Source organism: Oryzias latipes, chromosome 1, assembly GCF_002234675.1.
Source record: "Oryzias latipes chromosome 1, ASM223467v1".
Taxonomy (NCBI): Eukaryota; Metazoa; Chordata; class Actinopteri; order Beloniformes; family Adrianichthyidae; genus Oryzias; species Oryzias latipes.
Genome location: NC_019859.2, coordinates 14,528,226 through 14,551,356, shown reverse-complemented (window position 1 = coordinate 14,551,356; position 23,131 = coordinate 14,528,226). Strand labels below are relative to the sequence as shown.

Here is a 23,131-nt window from a genome sequence, read left to right as displayed (position 1 = left end):
AGCCGGCAGCTGCTAACCCAGAGTGGCGGGTCGGCTCGCAGCCCGAATTCTCACACATAACAAAACATAAAACGTAACAAAGCATCCTCCTCCCTCCCCTCAAACACATATTAATAAATCCGGCTACTCTGCTCAGATAGGTTCACTCGGTCCACTGGCACCCGAACGCAGAGCTCGGGTCTAGACGTCAGTGGGCACGAAGCGCTCCTCCCCCGCATCCCCCTCGTTAGGGCTGAAGAGAGGGGAGAGCCAGCAGGGCGAGAGCGGAGCGGCGCTTTGCATGGGGCGTCCGCAGAGCAGCTGGTCGGTCCCGTATGCGCTACGAAGCTTTCTCTGGAGTGAAAAACCGTCTATGCATGACGTAAACAAGAGCAGTAGTGACACACGATCGGAATGAACTGTTTACATGCACAACGATCCGATAAACAATCGGCATAACCCACCTATCTCGATCGGAAAGAAATTTTGATTCAAACGAGTCTGATCGGGGCAGACTATTCCGAACGGCGCGTTTACATGACGCATTTTCCTTCCGATCAGGCGTTCTTTCCGATTACTTTTGCCCATGTAAACGCGTCTAATTATAAAAGGAAACAGTTCCTGTATAGTATGGTTTAATGTGAAAATATGTTCTACCGTAATTCTAATCAATGATTATTACATATTGGTCACCGTTACTGTTTACTGAAATCATGAGTGAATGTTCTCTGGAAATAATCAATCATTAAAAGCCACTTGATTATGTAACTTGAAAAGAATCTATTTGATCAGAAACTGATTCCGAAAACTATGTAAAACTATAAATGAATTAACTCAGTAGGTGTGGGATTACATAAGCTCCCTTCTTCCCATTCCCTTTCAAGCAATAAATCAAGCTCTACATGACTTAAGTCAATGATCACTATATTTAAAGAAGCAAATGTGACTTTCCTCTGTCTTTGTTTTTTTTCATCAATGCATAATAATAATTTCTGTAATGAGTGTGATGAATCTGTGTAATTTTTCACTGTATTGCAATCAAAGTATCAAACATGACACTGTCATTTTGTCAGAATACACTATTTTGATAACATTTGCAATCTGCCTATATTCCATTTTTGAGGAATTTACATAGTTAATAAAAAATAAAAGAAAGCAAGGCATGGAAGGTATTTGTAAAACACTTTGTGAGAATTTTAATAATGTGTTTGTAAAACCTTGGCCTATGAAATACGTGCTGTGCCTAACAAAAATTTTGGGTCATTCTGGGAACAGCATAACAGGGACTACTGGGCATTTGGGTTAAGTGCGCCCCTGAGCTGGTCAACTTCATTTCCAATGCAGCGATGGGGTCAGGTCCCTGCTGTGGGTTATGATCTTAATTATGCATGGCCCATCTGGTCCAGGTGGGCAGCTGCAAGAGGCTGGAACTGATAGAGTGACATGATGAATCATGTCAATAGCAGGTCAACGTGAACAAAGTGATTCCAACAGTGGCCGATGCTATCCGACAGCAGGAATCCCGCAGCCTCATGGAATCCACTAATAAGTTGTCCATCTAGTCGTGAAAGAGTAGATATTAGAAGAGTGCAGAATGAATAATTAATAAATGAATAGATGGACAAATAAGAGTCTAAGCCATTTTATTAGTCCAGCGTGACCAAACATTGTGTGAGCTGCATATTAAGATGATTACTCTAAAAATTTATGAGGACACCATCAACAGTGCACGACTTCAGTTTGCTGTTCTTCCACTGCTTTGCTAACAAATTAAGATTTAGTCGTAGGTCAAGATTTGTAGACTTGACTCTAGCAGAAAAGAGATACTAAATCATTCAAAACACTCGAAGCAGTTTAACACCAAGCACAATACATTCATTTACACAGTTGAGCACAAAGACAGTAGAGAACAGGAGAGAGTTTGAAAATTCTTCCTCATCATAGGATTGAGCCCCCTCATTGTCTGCTGGTAAGGACTACACTCTGCATTACAGTCAAGGGCAATGTCTTAAAACGAGTTGTCCGGTAAATATACAGCTGTTGACAGTTGACCCCCCCCCCGTCAGCTGTCAGCATTTCAGTAAAAAAGAAAAAAACAAAAATGACTTGTTTCTCAGACAGTGGACACTAATTTTATTTAAACACTGCTGGATATTCGCTGTGTATTTACTAGGGTAGCAGTTTTAAAAAAAAAGGGTAAAATATGAGTTACATTTTTATTTTTTTTATTTAGTTTTTAGTTTTTCTGTAATTGTACCACTAGTTGACTTTCCCATGTTGTATTGTATTATTTTATTTTCCTCTTAACATTTATACTGGCCACTGATATAAGCCATTAAAGCAAGATAAGAATATATATATATATATATATATATATATATATATATATATATATATATATATATATATATATATATATATATATATATATATATATATAATATATATGTAATTATTTATTTATTTTTTTATTTTGGAGTTTAATCCACAAAAAAAGACACCAAACTGCATCTTCGCTTTCCATGGCTTCAAAGCTAAAGTTGAAAGCTGAAAATTTAAACTGGCCCTGACCGGTTATCAATAGATCTTTGGGGGTCAAGAATCACCACATAAAGAGAGTTGCCAAAGTTTCCAGTCAAAAGTTTAAACATTGCTGACTGTCTCTAGACACAGCCATGTGAAACAACATAATTAATATGCAACATAACATTTCCAATACTTGAAATGCAGGAGACCAGAACGGAATGATAATAAAAGACAAGTTCCGCCTGCGAGATACTGAAGGATCCATTCATCTACAGCATGCCAGGGTTTGATGCTACAAAGCATTACCATCTGTGTCAATAATTAAAGTCACCGCTTATAGAGCGAACATGTTTTTCTGTTCCTGCTGTTTGAGTTTGGGGAAAACCTTTAGGTATCGAACTGACAACCTGATTGACATTCACATTTTTTTTTGTAATTAAAATTTTTTCATATAAAATACATATTTGTCCAATATTTAAACAAAAGGAAAACTATGACAACTATGGCACATGGTTGGGTAATAGAGATGATTCACTTGCAGTTAGTTGTATTAGAACTTTAAACCAAAAAAGAGATTTTGAAGTCTTCTGTCATGCATAAATGAACAGCAGAGAAGACAAAAATCCCTATAATGCATGCTACGCTTTAGGAATTATGGTTTACATTGCTTTCAATAGAGGTATTTCCCTGAAATTGGAAACAAGTACATTTTGTAAATTGCCATGAATCAACGTTCACAATTTCTCACCAGTGTGCTCCAAGCACCATTTTTTTTATCTATAGTTAAAAACAGAATCATTATTTAGAGTTTATTATTTTAAATACACAGCCTGGCCCCACCTTTCTGTGTCGTATAGTTTAACATATGAGCCATACCTGATACTGTAAAAACTGAAGTCCAAAAACCAGAATGACCTGGAATTTATCAACATTTTTTTTAGGCTTCAAATATTTAGAACATATAGTTTCTACTTTTAATGCAACACAAATGTTTTATTAGTGCGCACAATGGAGTGTTAAAATTTAACCAAGCGACTTATTGCATTGATTTAACACTCCACATGTAGCATGCACATACATACACCAACAAAACCTTAGACACAGCACCACAAAGACAAGGACCCTTATAGGTTTGAGTGCTTGATTACAGTGTTTTGTTGCAGAGTTGCTGTCAGTATAATTTTATCAAGTGTTTAAAATGTTAACCTAACTTAACCCGGTTGCTTTATGCGTTAGCTAACAGCGTTTTAACTAATTTCACTGGTCCAATTGCAATTTTGATGAAAACAGCATTGCCAAAGACAGGTGTTTGTTATTGTGTGACACGCTTCTTCGCTGTGATCAGTGCGACACATTTGGATCATGCTGAGACAATTCATATGACATTTTTGATCTGTTTGAGCAGCTTTTGCTTGGGAAAACACCACACCTGGGGCAACGGATTCTGTTTACAGAATATTTGCTAGTTTGACAATCTGCGAGGAATAAATGCCAGCTGGTAGAAAAAAGGATTTTCCGCTAGGCCTCCCAAGAAAGATGGCTGAGAAGACTTATCAAAGCCATTTGTGAAGGGAAAAGGGAGCTGTCAGAAGCTATGCTTGGCTTTCTTGTGGAAGTAGTTGCGCTATCAATGAGTGTGCATTTTGCATGCAACATTATGAGTTCACAAATTTGCAGGTGGCTCAACTTTCAAGTAATCCCTTTAACAATTAGTTTTGCTTGGCAAAATGCAGTGATGTTTTAAAGTCCATCAAGTGTAAAAAAAAAAAAAAAGTTTCAACAAATTAGGACAAAATGTTTGTAAAAATAAATAACAATAATAATAATAATAATAATAATAATAATAATAATAATAAATAAATAAATAAATAAAGGAAAGAAATAAAGTTGTCAAAAAATGAAGAATTTAGAATTGGATAATGATAATTAAAAATGGAATATTTAAATGTGTTATTTATCATAAGCTTATTCTACAAACATGGGAAAATGAAAAAAAAAAGATCAACATTACATAAGGAATTTCAATTTAATAAAGGAAAGTATTTTTTAAAAAAAAGTGTTAGGTGTTGGTATTTTACTCTTCACTGAGTAATCTCTAGGTAATAAGAGATAAAGGAATAAAAGCAAAAGTATCAAGGTTAAATAAATCTAGAATTGTATAAACAAACTCATATTTAGTAATTTTACGGCATTTTATTTAATTATTTCTACTCTAAATTTCCAGATTTGACCCCAAAAGGGTAAACGCAGGTTAGAAAATATGGAATGAATGATATGGGATTGTTTTATGTTTAAATTTTAAAGATCAATTTTTGAAATCCTCAATAAAAGAACATGGTTCAGATTCTTGACACAATACAATCATTAGCTTGATAATATACAGCAAAGTATGTGCTTTGCATTAATCCGCCTTGACTGCATGTACAGTATATATTTGCTTTGGTGTGGTAAGGTAATAGAGTAGGTGGGGGTAGAGTGGTGATGTTGATGTAAAGTTGCATTTCAGTGTGATGGACTTGTGCTTGGGTAGGGCCTGTTTTTTGGAAACTTCAACCACCCCCGGCAGCGTTGATAATGAATTTTGGCGTCATCTTGTTGTTCATATATCATGCAAGCAATTACCATCAAGGTCAGTCATCAGTAAAGGGGAAGCAGAGCGTCAGTGTACATCATCACCTGTGAAGCTGACAATAGATGAGCAGCAGGGAAGATTTTGGCATCAGTCTTATTATCCACAATTTCACAGAATCCATCTTGAGGAACATAATGTTCAATTTTGCCACAAATATTAACACAATGGTTCTTTACCCTTGACTGTAAACCTTTTGATGTAAAATATAGCAAAACATTTACACTATCAACAGAATTCTACTGTTTTCCTTTTGCAAAGTATCATACTGTGGACTGCAATATCAATTGGGAGAAAATCTGAGAGTATTTTGCTGTTTTATGTTGTACTGTTTCATGCTGTAAAATGCAACACCATATATCATGTGATATTAAAGAACTTCCCGTAAACAACTGAGCATTATGGGAAAATAAGGGAGTGCATAACTTAATTTAAAAATCAACTGCTCAAAATCATTCTGGAAAAGTTTCAGTCATGTGTCTTTTTTCTGGAAATAGCAGAATGAATTATGCGAGTTAAATAAAAAATGTGGTTGATGTCCAGTGCTGTTCTAATTTAGTGGAACTTGTTCACAGACAAGACATTGATGTCTGCCATTGGTTGGGCCTCCTGAACTTGATGGTGCCTGGAGTCGTGCGCTGTGTGGAACACAGATAACCATAATTCTGTGTACCTGCTGGTATGACCAAGGTGAAAGTTCCTATCATCTTTATGGTCGGTCAACATACATAATAATAGAATTTCAAAAAGCTGTGAGGAATCGTACAATACGAAAAGAATCAACTGTAGAATCCTGTAAGTTACTGTAAAATAATTTACAGCAAACACTTTTTTGCTCATTTTCAAAGAAAAAAAAACAACTTTTTTAAAGAACATTTTGGAGAATCAAACTACAGAGAAAAAGCTGAGGAAAAAAAAGAAACATGGTCGTTATAAATTGTACTTTCACCGTAAGCCATAAATAGTTTTAATGAAGACAAAACAGCTTTGAGCGTCTGATTCTCTGAACGGCGCCAATATAAACATTAGTCTAAAAAAAAGATTGAAAATAAACCAAGACAGAAATTAGACTGAGCCATCAAGTCAATAAGTCCTGCTATGAAATCCATCAAACAACAGTTCAGATGGTGCTCGGACCACTTCCGACACAATTTATGAATGCACCCTGAGGTAAACAATCAGATGACTTCTGAAACTATCAATTATTGACCCACGTTTGTTTTAACTTTGTAAACTCTGTCTGGTTCTTATCTGCAAAAGGACTACTGTGAATTGCTGGCAGTAGAAAAAAAAATAACAGTTTGTCCTCTACGATGGTATGCACTCTCCCCTGATGCATTCCTCTGATTGCTGGTGTTTCTGTCCTTGCAGATAAAATAATGGTGTCACCTGTGGCTGTGAGCATCGTCAGCATTGGCTTTGGTGAAGTGTGACCACACTTTTTAGGATTTGATTTTCTCTGCAGCTGCCACTAAAGCCTGGTGTCTGCGTGTGAGAGCTGCGGGGATGACGGGAGAGCTGTCACTGCCGCTCAGACACAGGCATTGACCGAACAATCACTCCCTTCGGTAAAAAGGAAGCTGCGTTAGAAATGGCTGTCTTAAATAAGAGATGGAGCTATGTTTGTTTTGTTTTGTTTTTTTCTTTTTGGAGCATCACAGAGGAAACTTAATAATTGATTATCCTACTGGTTGTCAGGTCTTTCCTGTTTAATACCACTTAACAGCTTATTCAATGATGTTTTGTTTTTTTTCATCTAAATTATCAAACCGTACATAAAAGATAAATCACAAAACTATGTTACATTTGATTATTCGAATGTTTTATCAGCAGCTTATGCAGAAAAGTAAAGAGACTTGCAAATATAATCACAACCTGACTTAAAAATGTCAAAGAATTATCCAATTTTTGCAAAACAGCAAATACATGTTTTTTCTGTTCACCCATCATTCAATCCTAAAACATCTTCTTTTATACATGATCCATTAAAATGACAGCTAAGACTTTATAAGGGAATATCTTTGTACAGCTAATTGTGTTACCCCTCTCCTCCCTATTTAGACAAAAAAAAAAAAACATAAACACAATTCTCTGTATTCAGTGCATCTTTAACAAATAACCATATTATTCAGAGTCAAGGAAGAAATGTTTGGTTTGAATCTAAATTCCACAAACTTTTTCTATTACTCTTTAATTTACCACCTGTAAAGTAAATGTACATGTGTTCTTTCCAGATGTTGCAGCAGGAGCACAAAAAACAGGGCATTTTATTTTAAGAATAAATCTACAAGTGTTTCAGACGTTTGCGTCAGAGACGTTCTCTGTTTACTGCGTTCTGCTCTGCTTCATCCCAACATGAGAGACTGTTTGTGGATGCATGAAGGATGCATGCATTGGCTTGCTTGGTATTGGATAACGCAATAAGCCAGATTCATCAGGCCCATAAAATGTGAGGGGTATGTGGCTCCAGAGAACTGCATTATGAAAATGGGTATTGTGGTTCTCAATGGAATTTTTGAGTCATTTGACAGCTGATAGAGAAAAAAAATCAGGATTAGTTTGATGCGGAGCAAAGAAGTTAATGGCAGAACGCAAAGTACAAATTGGTATGGAGAGAGAGAAGAAAAATAATAAAAAAAAAAAAAAAAGAGGAACTTGGATTTAAAAAAATGTGTAAAAAAAAATCAACAACACATGGCAACCTGTAAAATGTGGGCAAATATTCAACAACTTCTTTAAACCACAACTATAATTGTGCTTAAAAAGTTAAAAAGAGCTTCGTGCCTCTTTCCCAACAGAGAAAACTTTGCTTTGACCATAGCTGGAAGCTGCTCTGAATTAAATGAATGCCAACTCTCTTCAAACACCCCAAATACACGGGATAGATGTAGTTCATCGGCTGAATCCACTCCAAAGGACAAGCCAGCTCAAAATAATAACCAACTTCTTCTCAAATTTTTCAAAGTTTACATATAATATAGTTACATCATTTATAAAAGTTACACTAAATAACTCATTGTCTAAATGATTAACATGGCTCTTATTTGAATGAACATTTTAGATCTTGAGATATTTTTCATCAAACCAGAAACCCCAGTATCAACCAAACCTGTTTATACCTGAAAACTATTGAGTGTTTATTAATTAAATACAGCATATACCACTAGTGTGGAAAATGCTAAATCCAAAAGTAGAAATATGATTAAAACTCAAGGTGTGCAAAAATAAAGTAATAAAATAAATTGATGCTGGGTTGTATTAATCATGAACTTAAGCAAGTTTTTCTTTTTTGTCTTCTTTTTAGTTTATGTTAACACTAGAACGCCCGTAGGCAGCCATTTGGCTTTTCTACCTACAATGTCCAAGGGACAGCCAAGTGGCTGGATTAGTTAAAATTTACATGCCCAAAGAGCAGCCTTCAACATAGTTTGCACATGAACAGCACCACCATTAGGCCTTTCTTTTGTCATGCAAAAAGGACAAGCCAAGTGGCTATCTCCCCTCACCTCTGTCACTTCTAGTAAGAGGTCACCACAGTTTGGTTTTTCTTTTTTGGCTGAGATATATCGTTCATGCACAAGAGACACTTCTTTACAGACATAATACTGACATTTTCAAGCAAAGAAATCCTGTGGTCAAAGTGATATCTTCAACCCACTACTTGTCTGCAAATACTTGGTACTGCCCCACAATCTCCTTTCTGCATTTGCCACAGGTATACTTGTGGCAATCAACAAAGCGCACTCTGGCATTATTGTTCTTGTACTGACCATTCACCTGGCACATTGGCCTTTTCCCTTTGCCAGGTATGGGAGCTTGTCACCAAACACTGTATTCCTTTTTCGCCTTCTCAGTTCCCGCATGTACCTGTGCAAGGTTTTTTACTGATTCTGGTTGAAAGACCCCCCAAACATTGGAGATTGTAGGAAACCTGTCCATCGCAACTCGTTGTAAATGCTGCATGATGTCTTTGAAGTTGTTTCTGACCATAATTTTGGAGATCAGTGGATTTCCCATTTTCACTGACCATCTTGCGTTTTGCATGGATGGAAGTTTTATTTTATCCTTTATCCCCCCCCCTCACAAGGAGGATGGCAATGAACCCCAATAGTTCAGGGAGGGCCATGAACCAGCTGTTGTCTTCTGTCTGACGTCCATGCTGAACAGTACAGTCCCGAATAGTCTGAAGCATGTCCAGAGTGAGGAAACACAGGAAACTCAGTAAGCGAATCGACACCGTACTTCTGACCAAAGCAGTTGGCTCTTCCTCAGCAGTGTAACATTCAATTGGGCTGTGATGGAGAGGCCTCCCAAGCTTTTCTTCATGCCACATTGTGCCATCTTTTGCCTTTTCTGTTGGCACAGTGTGTCTCCTCTCTGTCGTCCTCTCTTTTCTGATGGCAGTGAAATCTCCTCATCTGTGATCTGATTACTGAGATCTGAACAATGAAAACCTTCAGCAATGTAAAGCTACGTTGTTGCACCTGTTTGTTGTAAATTTATTGTTTTTAGTTGAATTCTAGTTGAAACTATAAATTCCAAAACATGTCAAATAGACCTCTTTTGCCCCCCAAGTCCAAGAAACATGCGGTTAAATAAATGACTCTAAATTTCTCCTAGGTGTGTATGTGAGTGTGCCTGGTTATTTATCTATGTGGCCCTGCAATGGACTGGTGACCCATCCAGGGTGTACCCCTCCCCAGTTGCCTGTGACTAGCTGGGATGTGCTCCAGCAGACCCCTATGATCCTGACCAGGATGAGCAGGCACAGAAAATGAATGGATAGACAACTGCTAAATTCAGCAAATGAGAACAAGATGTTTATGAAATCTTATCAGAAGAAATATCAGTCTGAGTCCTGCTGAAGGAATATCTCTTTTCCCTCAGAGTCAAATGGGTTGACTTGCTCCAGTTTAATTTTCAATGTCTGCTCCGTGTAGTAAAATTTAGGCATCTTGGTTTTTCAATTGACACACTGGGAGTCAAAGTTTGTCAGAACTTGGAGGCTCTTTTGAAGCAGAAAAAATCCCCACCCTGATCTGAGCAAAGAATGTGGTTAGCTAGGACATTGTAATGTCTTCATCCAGATGATCAGGTAGTTGTAGTAGTTGCTGCATTTACAAATGAAAGGTGGCTAATTCTAGGCTGTTGAATTAGTCATTTTGAGCCACCCAGCCATTTGGCTGTGCTCTGGACGCTGCAGGGGAGTGAAAAATCCTGGGCGTTCTAGTTTATGTTAAATGCACTAAAATCTAAAACAGACATTTTACTTAGCAAACCACGTTAGGAGATTTTTCGTCATAATTTGTTAGAATATCTGCAGCACAAGTGTTCATACTCCTGCTCCTTACCAGCTTCTCTTACAACAAACCATTGTTGAAACTTTGTGATGGCATTGGATGGATCCTTTCCATCTTCTGCATAACCACCCTGCTCCCTTAAAGTCCCCTATGAGAATTTTTCTTTTTATAAAAACGCTCCAAGTGGTGTTTTTATTATGATTATGAAGTTTTTGACCCAAAATCTCAACCCAAATGTCTTAAAAAGCCACATTTCATGTTCAGCTGAAGCCTCTGTTCCCAAAATCTCCTCTACATGGGTATGGTCATTGGTGCTGAGGTGGGTAGCCCTGCCCTTGATTCCGCCTTGCTCCCCCCGCATGAGTAAAGAGCTTGACGGGGGGGGGGGGGGGGCACAAGGGCAAGGCAAGGCACGTTTACATGTATAGCACAATTCGTACACAAAGTAATTCAAGGTGCTTCACAAAACAGAAAAATGCATTAAAATCACAATACATCATAGAAATAATCAACGTAAAATTTACTTTAAAAGAAAAGAAAAAAAATGAAAATTGATTTAAAAATAAAGGAAGGAAAGGAAAGAAAAGTGCAGATAGGACCTTTCAGTCATATACACGGCTAAACAGAAATGTTTTAAGTCTAGATTTGAACATGAACACAGAAGAGGCCTGTCTTACGCCTTCAGGGAGGCTGTTCCAGATTTTAGCTGCAGAATATTGAAACGCTGATTCCCCTTGTTTAGTTCTGACTCTGGGCATCAACAGGAGGCCGGCCCCTGTGGTCCTCAGAGTACGAGATGGTTCATATGGCACTAACATGTCAGAGATGTACTTTGGTGCTCGGCCATGGAGAGACTTGTACACAAGCAAAGCTGCTTTGAAGTCTATTCTTTGAGGTACAGGGAGCCAGTGCAAAGACCTGAGCACAGGACTAATGTGATCATACTTCCTGGTTCTGGTCAGGACTCGAGCAGCAGCATTCTGGATCTACTTAAGCTGTTTTACAGCGACTGACAATCTGTCTCTTTAGCCATAAAGAAATGGTGAAAAGTGACATATTTTTGGTTCCAAATTGACACTTTTTGAACAATGTGTGGAATGACAAAATGAGTGTTTGTAACCAGACCCTCCTGTTTAATAAAACTACACACGAGAAAGAACTTTGACACTCTATTGCAGACCGATGGAGCTGGAGTGATGGCCATCACTATGCCAGTCCTCAAAAGAGGCGAGCTGGCAACTAGACAGAGATCCGCTGGGGGATGGCGCCCCATCCCCCAGCGGATCTCTGTCTAGTTCCATCCCTTTATGATATTTTTCTTAATAACAATAATAAAAAAAGGTCCCCTGATTCTTGTTTTTATTTTTACCCCTTTCTGGTTAATGCGGGGAAGCAAGCCTTCAAACTCGGTGAGAGAAAGAACACAAAAGCGGAGAAGACATTTGGGACTATTTCAATTTTAAATATGTGTGGCCAACAACAAAACCCAGTTTTTTGAGGCACTTTAAATGGGTGCGGGGAATGCAGCAATGTGCCATCTTCTCTTCTACTGCACCTGAACTTGTGCACGCTGGAGGGGACAGATCAGGGAGCTTGTGCAATGTGAATGCGCTCCTGGGCCGTTGTGATATCACAATGGCTCATTCATTCAAACCGAGCATGTTTGTGACAGTTTGATTGACAGCAATTTATAAGTAGATGGACAGTTTTTTATAATAAAAATGCCACACGTACATGTCAGAATGATTTTATCGAAGGGGGATTTTAAATGTATGAGCAAATACTGCATCAATTAACTTGATCACTATCATTTGACTTGGAAGCTGTATTAGAAACAATGAACAGAGTAAAAATGGGGCTACGAGACATAAAATTGGATTTTCTGCTATTGTTTTGTAGCCGTGTTCACGATAAGGGACTTTGCTTCTTAACCCTTCAACTGGCCAAATGGTCAAGCACATTATGAAAGCATGCTTTTAAAAAGATTAATTGGGTGTATTACTTACCCAAGGCACTAAGCAATAGAAAAAATCCATGTATTTCATTGATTTTTTTTACCTAGGCGGGTTGTTAAAGAATTTAAAAAGTATTAGTCAGCATTTTGGAGTTCCTCCTACAATTGATTTCCAGATGTCTATCCAGCATAATCCTACAGCAAACAAATGACTCACAACCTGTTTGTTAATTATTTTTTAAATGAATTGAACTGCGAATTTGTATATATATACATATTTAGTAATATAAATATTATGTAAAATAAAAATAAATAAAAAAATATTATATAGATTTATATTTTAATATATATATATATATATATACACACATATATATAAAAAAAAAAAAAAAAAAAAAAAAAAAAAAAAAAAAAAAAAAAAAAAAAAAAAAAAAAAAAATATATACATATATATATACATACACATATATATACATATATATATACACATATATATATATATACACGGTGGTTGGAACCAAAAATCTCCGCTGTGGTCCGCTTGTGAGCCAGTTTCTTTGTAGCGCTTGGTGATTTTTGTGACTGCACTTGGGGACACTTTCAAAGTTTTCCCAATTTTTCAAACTGACTGACCTTCATTTCTTAAAGTGATGATGGCTACTCGTTTTTCTGTATTTAGCTGCTTTTTTTCTTGCAATAATAAAATTCTAAGTCTATTCAGTAGGACTATCAGCTGTGTATCCACCTGACTACTGCAAAACACAACTGATCGTCCCAACCCCATTTATAAAAGATATATATATATATATATATATATATATATATATATATATATATATATATATATACTGTATATAAAATAAAACATTGGTTTCTAAGATTAAAGGCAAACTACATTTAAGTTTGATTTAAGAGATCCGAATGAAAAGAACACTAATACAGTCAAATCTTTAGTGAATGCAAGCAGGTGGTCAAAAATTAGCTGCTTAGACGGGCAGTTATATTTAGAAAAAAAAGTGTACTACTAAAAAAAAATAGTTTGATCACTAAATGACTGTATGCTGATCCTTATTTAATTCTAATTTCTAGAGAACACACTTCATTTTTTGACAAGGTTTAGACAACATACATCCATTGGGTAAAATAGCTGTTTGAATTTTTTTTAAACTACACTCACCAATCCCATAAAACACAACTCTTGGTCAACAATGTTCAAACAATATATCAAAAAGTTTAAACCTCTAAAACAGTGGTTTAACTCTTAAACTCTTACAATCTGTCACTTTTCTGAAAATATATGACATTGTTTAGAGAAAATTAAAGATATATGCTTTGGAACTGAATATTTTACGAGTACAATGAGTGCCTATTAGGTGTATGTGGGCTATTTGTTGTTAGTGTTGTTGTAGCCTGAGTGTTTCACGGGTGCACAGATTCACTTATAGGCTGACCTCAACTTTTTAGAAGAGTCAAAGCTCTTAGTCTGAAACGGATGGTTTTCTGCATGCTCTCGTCTCCTGTTGGCTGCGTCAAGTCATTACAGTGCACCATGTCATTAGCTGATGGCACACTCATCCATTACAGCTAAGAGGGAATATAGCACAGCTGAGACTGAAGTGATTTCAGTTTCAATCCGTCAAGATCATCTGAAGGTCATTATTTTATATACATGTAGAAAACTGCAATACAATAAGAAAGGAAAGCAGGAAAAGACTTTTTAAAAATACATTCAGGAAGGGATTAGTAGTCAGTGTTGCTAGCAATTCCGTAAAACTATGTAAAACTTTTTTTTGTATTTGTATATATTTATTTATTTTACTACTTCAACATCCAAATTCTTGAAATACAGTGAAGTTCATCTAGTTTAACCCAGATGGGGGAATGATAGCCAGTGTGTCTACTATTACTATGCTTATGTTGTTTCTCTTTCGGCTTTTCCCATCAGGGGTCGCCACAGTGAATGAGTCGCATGGTAAACTTGGCAATGTTTTACGCCGGATGCCCCTTCTGACGCAACCCTCTCAAAGCAACCGGGCTTGGGACCGGCACAGAAGTAGAGAAGGGAACAGGGAGCAGCCCGGAGTTGAACCCTGGTTTCATGGACGGAAGGCGCCGCAAACCAGCACAAGCTAAACCGGCTCCTGATCTTGAAATAACTATCAATCCCACAATTCTCACCATCGCATGATTTTCTACAGAAGTTGTGCAACATGTTGCCTGTGCGGCAGAAATTATTTAGGATTATAATAAAGTCCTGCTGTTTATTTGAACATAGACACTCAGCACTTAGATGTTTAATGTTTATTCATTTGTCTATTGTCCTATACAATGTTCTTGTCTGCATAATACCCTTTGCATACAACCGGACAGACCCTGTTCCCCTGGGAGATAAGACACAGAAAAAGCACCTCTACTCTCCTCTGTATTTTGCAGCTTCTGAGCCTGAGGAGTTGTGAAAGAGGAGCACAGCAAGGGAAGTGCAAAGTAACACAATCTGTCAGAGGACAAAAAAAGAACAACTTCCCCATAGACACTATAGGTGGTTGATAGAATAAAGATGGTAAACATTGTAATAGCATAATGCCGGATGACGACGCAGGTGAGTGCAGGAATGCAGGTAAACAGCAAAAGGAGTACTGTTGTCTGTAAATTGCCACACTCACTTGACAAGATGTAAACTCTTTTAATGAAAGCTTGACAAACTCAAATACAGAAAAGCAAATTTACCAATGAAAGCACTGAAGAGTATGCAAAGGCCCATATTTCATGTCTGATAAATATTTTCTTTCTGCTTCATTCATTCTAGAATCGGTGGGTTTTAATCTTTGGGATAAAGCAACACCTTATACCAGCATCAAAATGGCTTAACCATCAAACATAAACTCTTTGTACTTCATCTTCAAAAAGTTGTAGTTTGAACTGGACAGGCTGATGGAATTCAGTACCTTCTTAGTGTGTGTGGTTTTTTTTTCCCTTCATGGTTTACGTAGCCAAGCAGAGGGAGTTAAATTCTCAAAATGTCAAGATCTGTTTTTTTCCCTTCCGTATTTTCTTGCCCTTGTGAACTTTTTCAAACGCCTCTCCCAAACCCTGTGAGGTTTTACCAACCCCCACCACCACCACCACACACACACACCTCCAATGTGCCCAAATGACACAACAAAGAAGACAAAGTAAGAAAATATGGCCTTATTTACCTGAAGTTCAAAAAGCAACATTATAAACCAGCTTTTGAGCAATAATGTTGGAAATCAACCTTTTGCATTGATCATTTTCCCATTATTCTAAAAGCTGTTTACCTGTGTTTCAGACAGCCAAAAGTCATGCTGTGTAAAAGGAATAAGTGCTAAGAGAGTCATAAGGAGTTCCCAGTGACAGATGTTAAAGCCAATGTTAAGTTGCTAAATGCACTATGGGGGCATAACAGACTAAAGCACTGCTAAAGCCATTTTCTTTCACATAATTGCAATTAGATACAAGATATCCAGTCTATAACCAAAATAGCCCCTGGTACCAAAGAAATCGGATTTGTGCTGCTTTTTGTTAAATGTAAAATCGTCTTGTAGAAATTATGCTATTTCAGTTCCTCTCTCTGTAGGGAAGATTCAACTTAAACCTGGCAAGTTTACTGTGAATCATAGTATTGAACATGCTGGTTTTTTCTCTAATGTTAATAAAGCAAAGCGGAATAACTTAGAAACTCAAAATACTAAGTTAGAATTGTATTTTATGATAAAATTATCTTTTTAAGATTGTAATCGCAGAAAATAGGCATCCTTAAGCACCCCATAAAAATATTTTTTAAAAAAAAGAGTATAACATCATTTAAATAACATTATTATTTGGATGTTGGCACTAAAGTCCTAACACCAGAGTATAAAGACGAAGAACATTATAAAAAACAGAATACAATTTGGAAGAAGAAAAAAAAGAGGATGGGTATCATTTTGCCTTTGCCAATCTGCTGTTATGTATCCATGTGAACCCCTATTAGTATGACCAAAGGAAAATAACATTGTTCCTTTTCTGCTGATGCATGGAGCGGTGGGGTGACATTATCTCCTATGTTAAATGTCAAGGTTTTGTTCGGCTCTTGCTTGAACTTGAAAATGGCTTGATTAACCTTAAAAACTACAGAATAAATGACTCTTTTCTACTCTTTTATTTCTCTCTGTCTTTTCACTTTTCTTTGATTAGTACAGTTATTTATCAAGGAATTGTTATATTTATTTTATACCTGTATATTTGTTTCTAGTTAAGCTTTAATCTCATTCCAGAAAATATACAAAAAAACAACCTTGGCTCATTATTTTCATCTTGAAAAAATTTCATCTTTCAAAAAAAAAATACATTCTAATATAAACACTTAGGAAAAGGTGACTCTTTTTTATAGCTAAACTCAACATAGCTAAGGTACTATTTTAGTGTATTTGAAAGATTTCTTCAACTTGACCTGACGTTTGAAGCATGTCATTGAGAAAAAGTTTACTAAAAAAAATAATTAAAAAACAAACAAACAATGGTGTGCAAACAAGAAAATCAATGGGCAACTATAAATTCAGTGCAAGACATATTAATATTGCGAGAGAAAAAAAATGAGATTATAGGCTCTGAACTGATCACAGAGAAGTGCAAAAAATATAAAGAAAAACTTACACAGAGACTTTTTTGCCCAATCTTTATGCTAATATTATGTGGCAAGCAATTACATTAGTATTCAAACTGAATAGTCTAGTTGTAATTGAAAATGACATAGGATGCCTGGCTACAGGACAGTTATATCAAATGAGGAATGTCATACTCAAGTCTTGACTCATTATACTCGAGCGTTCAATGTTGACAAGGCCGAACAATGAATACCAATAGCTTCAGATCAATATTTGTAATTGTAGTTCAAAAGACATACGTGATGATGAGTGTTTTTGAATTATATTCACTGGGGGAAAAACAAAAAGGTGTTCATTGTTTTATAAAAACCCCAAAATACGTTAAAGACCAACTCCAATAAAATGTGTTTTTAGTGTATTTTACATTTTCTTTTAGCAGCTTTCTAATAAGGGAGGACATTTAAAACTGCATTTCTGAGTATTTTTTGTATCCACATTGTTGTAAATGAGGAGGAGATGCAAAAATGCAGATGGAAAAAGCTTGTAGTTATTATGTAAAATCTATGATTGGCAGGCCACAAGCTCCTTGCTCCGCTCAATTCGGATACATCTACTTGTTGACAAATAGATCCATGTATGTCTTTGTTTTCCTTGTTCAAGGTGGAATCTGGCTCAAAACTGTACTGCTGGATAGCTCAGACATTTTTCACCAGTTTTGTTGGACGATAAGCAAGTTGGAGTAAAAGTGTAAACTAAGGGTTGATGGGAAATGAAGGTAGAGTCACACAGCGCCAACAACTCAAATTTCTGAAGTTTATATATATATATATATATATATATATATATATATATATATATATATATATATATATATATATATATATATATATATAGTCTAAAAACTGCACAATCATAATTAAAGGACCACTGGGAATCCATAAAAATAGATCAAAAGATAATTGGAGGTTTTTTGAACTGTCTAAGGTTTAGTAGAAATAACGGGGAAAAAAATGCTGTTTTATATTCTGCATACTTTAAAGATAATATAGGAAACTAAAATTTCACAGAATTATCAAAACAGTGAGCATGGAAGGGGCAGGTTTGTGTAAGTCTGGGGTTTATTAGAGCTTTAAGTTTTAGCCCAATCCTGTCTTAATATGTACATATCTGAGGCACAGAGAAAAACACAGAACCAGAGAAAAGCAAGGATGAGGAGGGAGAGGATGGTAGGGAGGAGGGAGCAATGTGAACAAGTGAGCGAGCGAGCGATCAAGGGAAAGGGAGCAAGAGGGAGAGAGAGGGAGCTCTCTGAATTGTGAGTGGCTTACGACACTCAGTGAACAGAAGGTGCTTCTGCATGCGCTGTCAGTGGACTGGTCTGCTGCAAGGGATTGCGCGCTCCTTTGCTTCCCACATTTACTGCCCTGCCTGTCTACCAGCACCAGCCTTCAGCAGCCCTTCCAGCTGGGTGGGAAAAAAAGAAAAAAAACAAGCAAGGGAATGAAGAAAATCTGCAAGCCACAGGAGATGCAAATCACCTCTGAACTGGCATGAGGAACTGAGAAGACGAGGAATGATATTCAACAAGAAAATATTTTTTGCTCTTTTTTAATATTTCTTTTCTTGCATCCATCACTGAAAGCACGACTGACGGCTTGAATGGATATAAACCCTACAAGTCAGAGATTTCATCAGGAGATGGACAGAAATGCATGTAAACAGATTTGCTTCAAACTTATGCTGTGAGGAGCAAGACCGATAATAAGAAAGCTTTTCCGAGGTCTTTTTTTCCCTCTCTCTTTCTGGCTGTCTCGTCTTCCCTGTGATCATTGCAGCAGAGGACTGCGGAGGAGCTAAAGAGACAGAGCCCATGCACGCATACAGGGGAACTTGCACTTCCTATCATCTCGCTGAAAGCTACTTGGATTCCTTCTCTATCTGGCTCTTTCACTTGAAGAAAACTAAGACATTGTACGCTTGCCAAGGATCTGGTGTCCACTGAAAAGGGAAAAAAGGCGGTGGTGGGGGGGGTTGTACCACAGTGGGCTTCTTTTCAGATTTGAACATAATTAGTGTTGGGGTACAATGCAATGAGCTTAATGGAGATCTTTTGAACAGGGGTGAGTAAGAATCGTATTGAGTAAGACCAACAGTTTTATTTTCCGTCCTCCTCCCACTGTCTGGTACCGTAAGCAAAGAGACGTGCTCTTTATTCTTTCAATTGTCATAGCCCACTCTGATGGACTGACAACCAGAATTATATCCCTATGTGCAAAAAAATAGAAGGGGACAATTAATTCTTCTTGTTTAATCAATTAAATATGGTGTAATATTTATGTTCCGATAGAGCAAAACAATATCCAGAGTGGTTCAATGGACATTTTCTCCCCGACATTCCTGGATATTTATGCTAATGGATTTCCTCCTAATTGGACTGTACTTAAAGTGGCCACTGAAGAAGCCCCCTGGGTTAATATTGTTTTCTTTGGGAATTTTTTTAAGAGCCATTCCCTTGGTAGAGGGAGTTTGTCCAAGGCTGTGCCGTTGTGACAGCAAGCTGCTGTATTGCGAGGGGCTCAACCTCACGGAAATTCCCCGCAATCTAAGCAGTGCCATGGGTTTATCGATGAGAGAAAACAACTTGACTGAATTGCGAGAAGGCCAACTAGCTGGTCTGTCACAGTTAACCTGGCTCTATCTGGATCACAACAACATTGACATTGTAGAGGAGGGTGCATTTGACAGGCTACGACGGGTAAAAGAATTAGACCTGAGCAGTAACCGGATTGAGAGTCTGCCAAATGGTACATTTAGACCTCTTCCAAACCTGCGCATCTTGGATCTTTCCTACAACAGACTGCAGGCTCTTGAGCCAGACCTGTTCCATGGCCTTAGAAAGCTCACAAATTTGCATTTGCGCTACAATGGTCTTAAATTTGTGCCAGTACGGATTTTTCAGGACTGCAGGAGCATGCAGTTTCTGGACTTGGGATACAACCAACTGCAGAGCCTTGCACGGAATTCCTTTGCTGGTCTCTTCAAGTTGACTGAATTGCATCTTGAGCACAATGAACTGGTCAAAGTCAACCTAGCCCATTTCCCTCGCCTCATCTCTCTACGTACTCTGTACATGCACAACAATCGTGCCACTATTGTTGTAAACACCCTAGAGTGGATATGGCATTTTTTGGAGAAGATTGATCTGTCAGCCAATGAAATTGAGTACATTGAGTCACACGTTTTTGAGAGCACCCCCAACCTCAAGGTGTTGATGCTCGATTCCAATAGGCTGACCTCTGTGGACCAGCGCGTCCTGGATTCATGGTCTTCACTGGACAGCATTACCCTGGCAGGGAATGACTGGGAATGCAGTCGCAATGTGTGTGCCTTGGCATCTTGGCTGAGTGCCTTCCGAGGCCAGCGTGACAGTTCCCTGTTGTGTTCAAGCCCCGACACTGCACAGGGCGAGGATGTGTTGGATGCCGTCTATGCTTTTCAGCTATGTGAGGATTCCCCAGTAGAGGTAACCACAGCAGGCCTGTATGCCTCAACAAGGGATCAGGCCCAGGGTAGCTCTGTGTTTCTGGGCCAATTCACCCCAAACCCTTACGAGGGAGAGGGTAGTGAGGTGGTCACAAGTTCATTCACTGTCACAGTGGGCCTTGATGACCCAGAGAGCACCATGCAGATCCATAAGGTGGTGACTGGCACCATGGCACTTATTTTCTCCTTTCTCATCATTGTGCTCATGTTGTATGTGGCATGGAAGTGCTTTCCAGCTGGAATAAGGCAACTGAGGCAATGCTTCAGCAATCAGCGGCGTAAGCAGAAGCAAAAGCAAAGCATGCAGCAGATGGCTGCGATATCTACACCGGAATACTATGTTGACTACAAACCTAATCACATTGAAGGAGCACTGGTGATCATCAATGAATACGGGTCTTGCACTTGCCAACAACAACCTTCTCGGGAATGTGAGGTGTGACATTGCTTTTTTGAGTTGCCCTGTGATTACCTGGATACATCCCCTTTGGATACTCTATAGAGAGGATATTGAGAGACAAAATGGGACAACAGGATCTTCTTGACACTTTTTTTTCTATTCACTGTGATGTGGCAGGAATGTGCTTTATTTAGCTGACTATTTTGTGGTGGATTTACAGCTTCTGCTTTCTCCTGCTCTTCTAAAATCACAGGGCATAATGGGCACCTGACTGTCATGTTACTGATACTCTGAGAAAATACACAGAACATGAGGACATTTTCTTGGATGGATATTTGAGCTTTAACGTGTCTTTCTACTTGAGAACAATTCAAAATCGTTGAGACACAAACTGTGGACAGGCAAGAAGATTAAGAAAAAAAAACATATTTGTATTATGGTACATTAAATATTTCACAAGCATTTAAAATATTGAAAACATGTTTAAGTTGAATTGAAAAATGTAAAAATGACAGTCTGTAAAATATGTTAAAAGAAGATGTGCAAGTGTGGACGACAAATGGGGAAAAAAATACCCTATTTCTTTTGTAAACTACAAAAAAAGTTTAAATAAACTGCTATTCACAGTTAACTAATTTTATAAGTGTAAAGCCGGTCACAGAGGGTGAATGGCAGTTGATGCAGTCTTGCAGAGCTTGCGGACTGGAGAGCAATGACTCTGCAGTGTTTTAAAATAAGAAAACAAATGAAGGAATAAGTAAAATATATGAAGACAAAAAAATGAAGACAAATATTGAAAAAAATCAAAGAGACAGAGGGATATCAGCATCTCATCTTCAATGTAAAACTTACAGTTTGAATTCTAGATAAGTTTTAGTCACATTTGTGGGTTTATCATTCATTGTGTTGACTCACCATCACTGTAGTTTCTTTCTCATGGCCTTCTTGTAAACTGATTCAAAAGGATCAAGTTTATTTATTTATTAATTTGTTTTAAACGGGCACATTATCCCTTACTGGCTCACTCATTGTGAAGCATTCACATTAAGAAAAGGGATTGTCAAAGATCTAAAGCTTTGTCTTTCTTTGCCTCTTATCACACTTTGGCTGTCACAGAAAAGTGTTGCCTCATTTACCTGAATCAAGCACACGAAACCAACGACCACGTAGACCATGCACACATAGGTAAAACTATAAATTGAGTAGTATCAGAACCACAGAAAAGATTATCCACCAGCTAGCTTCAAGCAAGATTTGCACATGCACTATTCGCCACTGTGTTTTCCTGTGATGTGAAATGTTTGTTAAATACGAGGCCATTAAGAGGTGTGTGTGTGTATATAATATATATATCTATTATTCTTCCTCTGTTGTTCATTGTGCAAATTAGTGCACTGACAGATGCTGTGTTTCCTGAGTCCTTTGACGTAAACAGTATGCTCTGGGAGAGGAGGGGTGGGGCATTGGTAATGACTGCAGAAAAAGGGAACAGACTGCTCTCTAGTGTGCATATTCTCATACTGTGGCTGCATTTTACATCTTCTGCAACATGTTCTGCAAACTCCTACAACAGTGGAGATTTTCTGATATTTCAGGATCTTTTCTGAAAACAAGGACCTTTTTTTTTTTTTTTGCAGTGTTTTGTGTTCTTTTGCGATAAATTAAGAAAATGTTTACAACTTGTAAGTCAGCCGGAATAAAAATGTTTAAAGCACTCACTGCAAATCATTACAAAATTGATTCCATAATGTTTTCTTCAATTATCTAAAAAGTCCCCCCCAAAAAAATCACAGTTGTATTTTTCTTTACAATATGCAGCAACAAGTGGCATGAACTATAGACATGGTGAAAATGGTTTGCGGTGTTCCATATTAAAATGGCTTGTTGCATATGTTAGAAGTCCTACTCAACCAAAAAACTCTGCAGAGGACTTAAGGGCCCTTAAGAGAAAATAAAAAATAAATTGGCAACTTGGGGGTGTTCCTCACAGTAATTATATGGCACACTCCCTTGGCTCTAAGACTAAATGCTTTTATAAGTTACAGCCAAAAATTAGAATTTTATAAAGATTCATTACAAAAACGATGTCATTTAAAGTGCATTTTGGATCACTAAAGAGTAGATTAATTGTTGTTGTGTGACTAACATCTACTCCATATCTTCTCTCCCCACAGCTTATACGCAATTTGTGAA

The 23,131-nt window shown here is 37.5% G+C and overlaps 2 protein-coding genes across 3 annotated transcripts in view; one reads left to right on the top strand and one right to left on the bottom strand.

The window, feature by feature from the left end:
- The window catches only part of ctnna2 (catenin alpha 2), a 281,743-nt gene that overhangs the window by 101,475 nt on the left and 157,137 nt on the right, over positions 1 to 23,131 (bottom strand). The window lies entirely within an intron of this gene.
- Positions 18,182 to 22,300, top strand: lrrtm1 (leucine rich repeat transmembrane neuronal 1). Its single transcript, XM_011493419.3, has one exon. The coding sequence runs from the start codon at positions 19,403 to 19,405 to the stop codon at positions 20,978 to 20,980; it is 1,578 nt and encodes a 525-aa protein (XP_011491721.2). The 5' UTR covers positions 18,182 to 19,402; the 3' UTR covers positions 20,981 to 22,300.

What these genes read in the sequence shown, in the direction of transcription:
- lrrtm1 (XM_011493419.3), top strand. Translation starts at nt 19,403, where the DNA reads ATGCTAATGGATTTCCTCCTAATTGGACTGTACTTAAAGTGGCCACTG.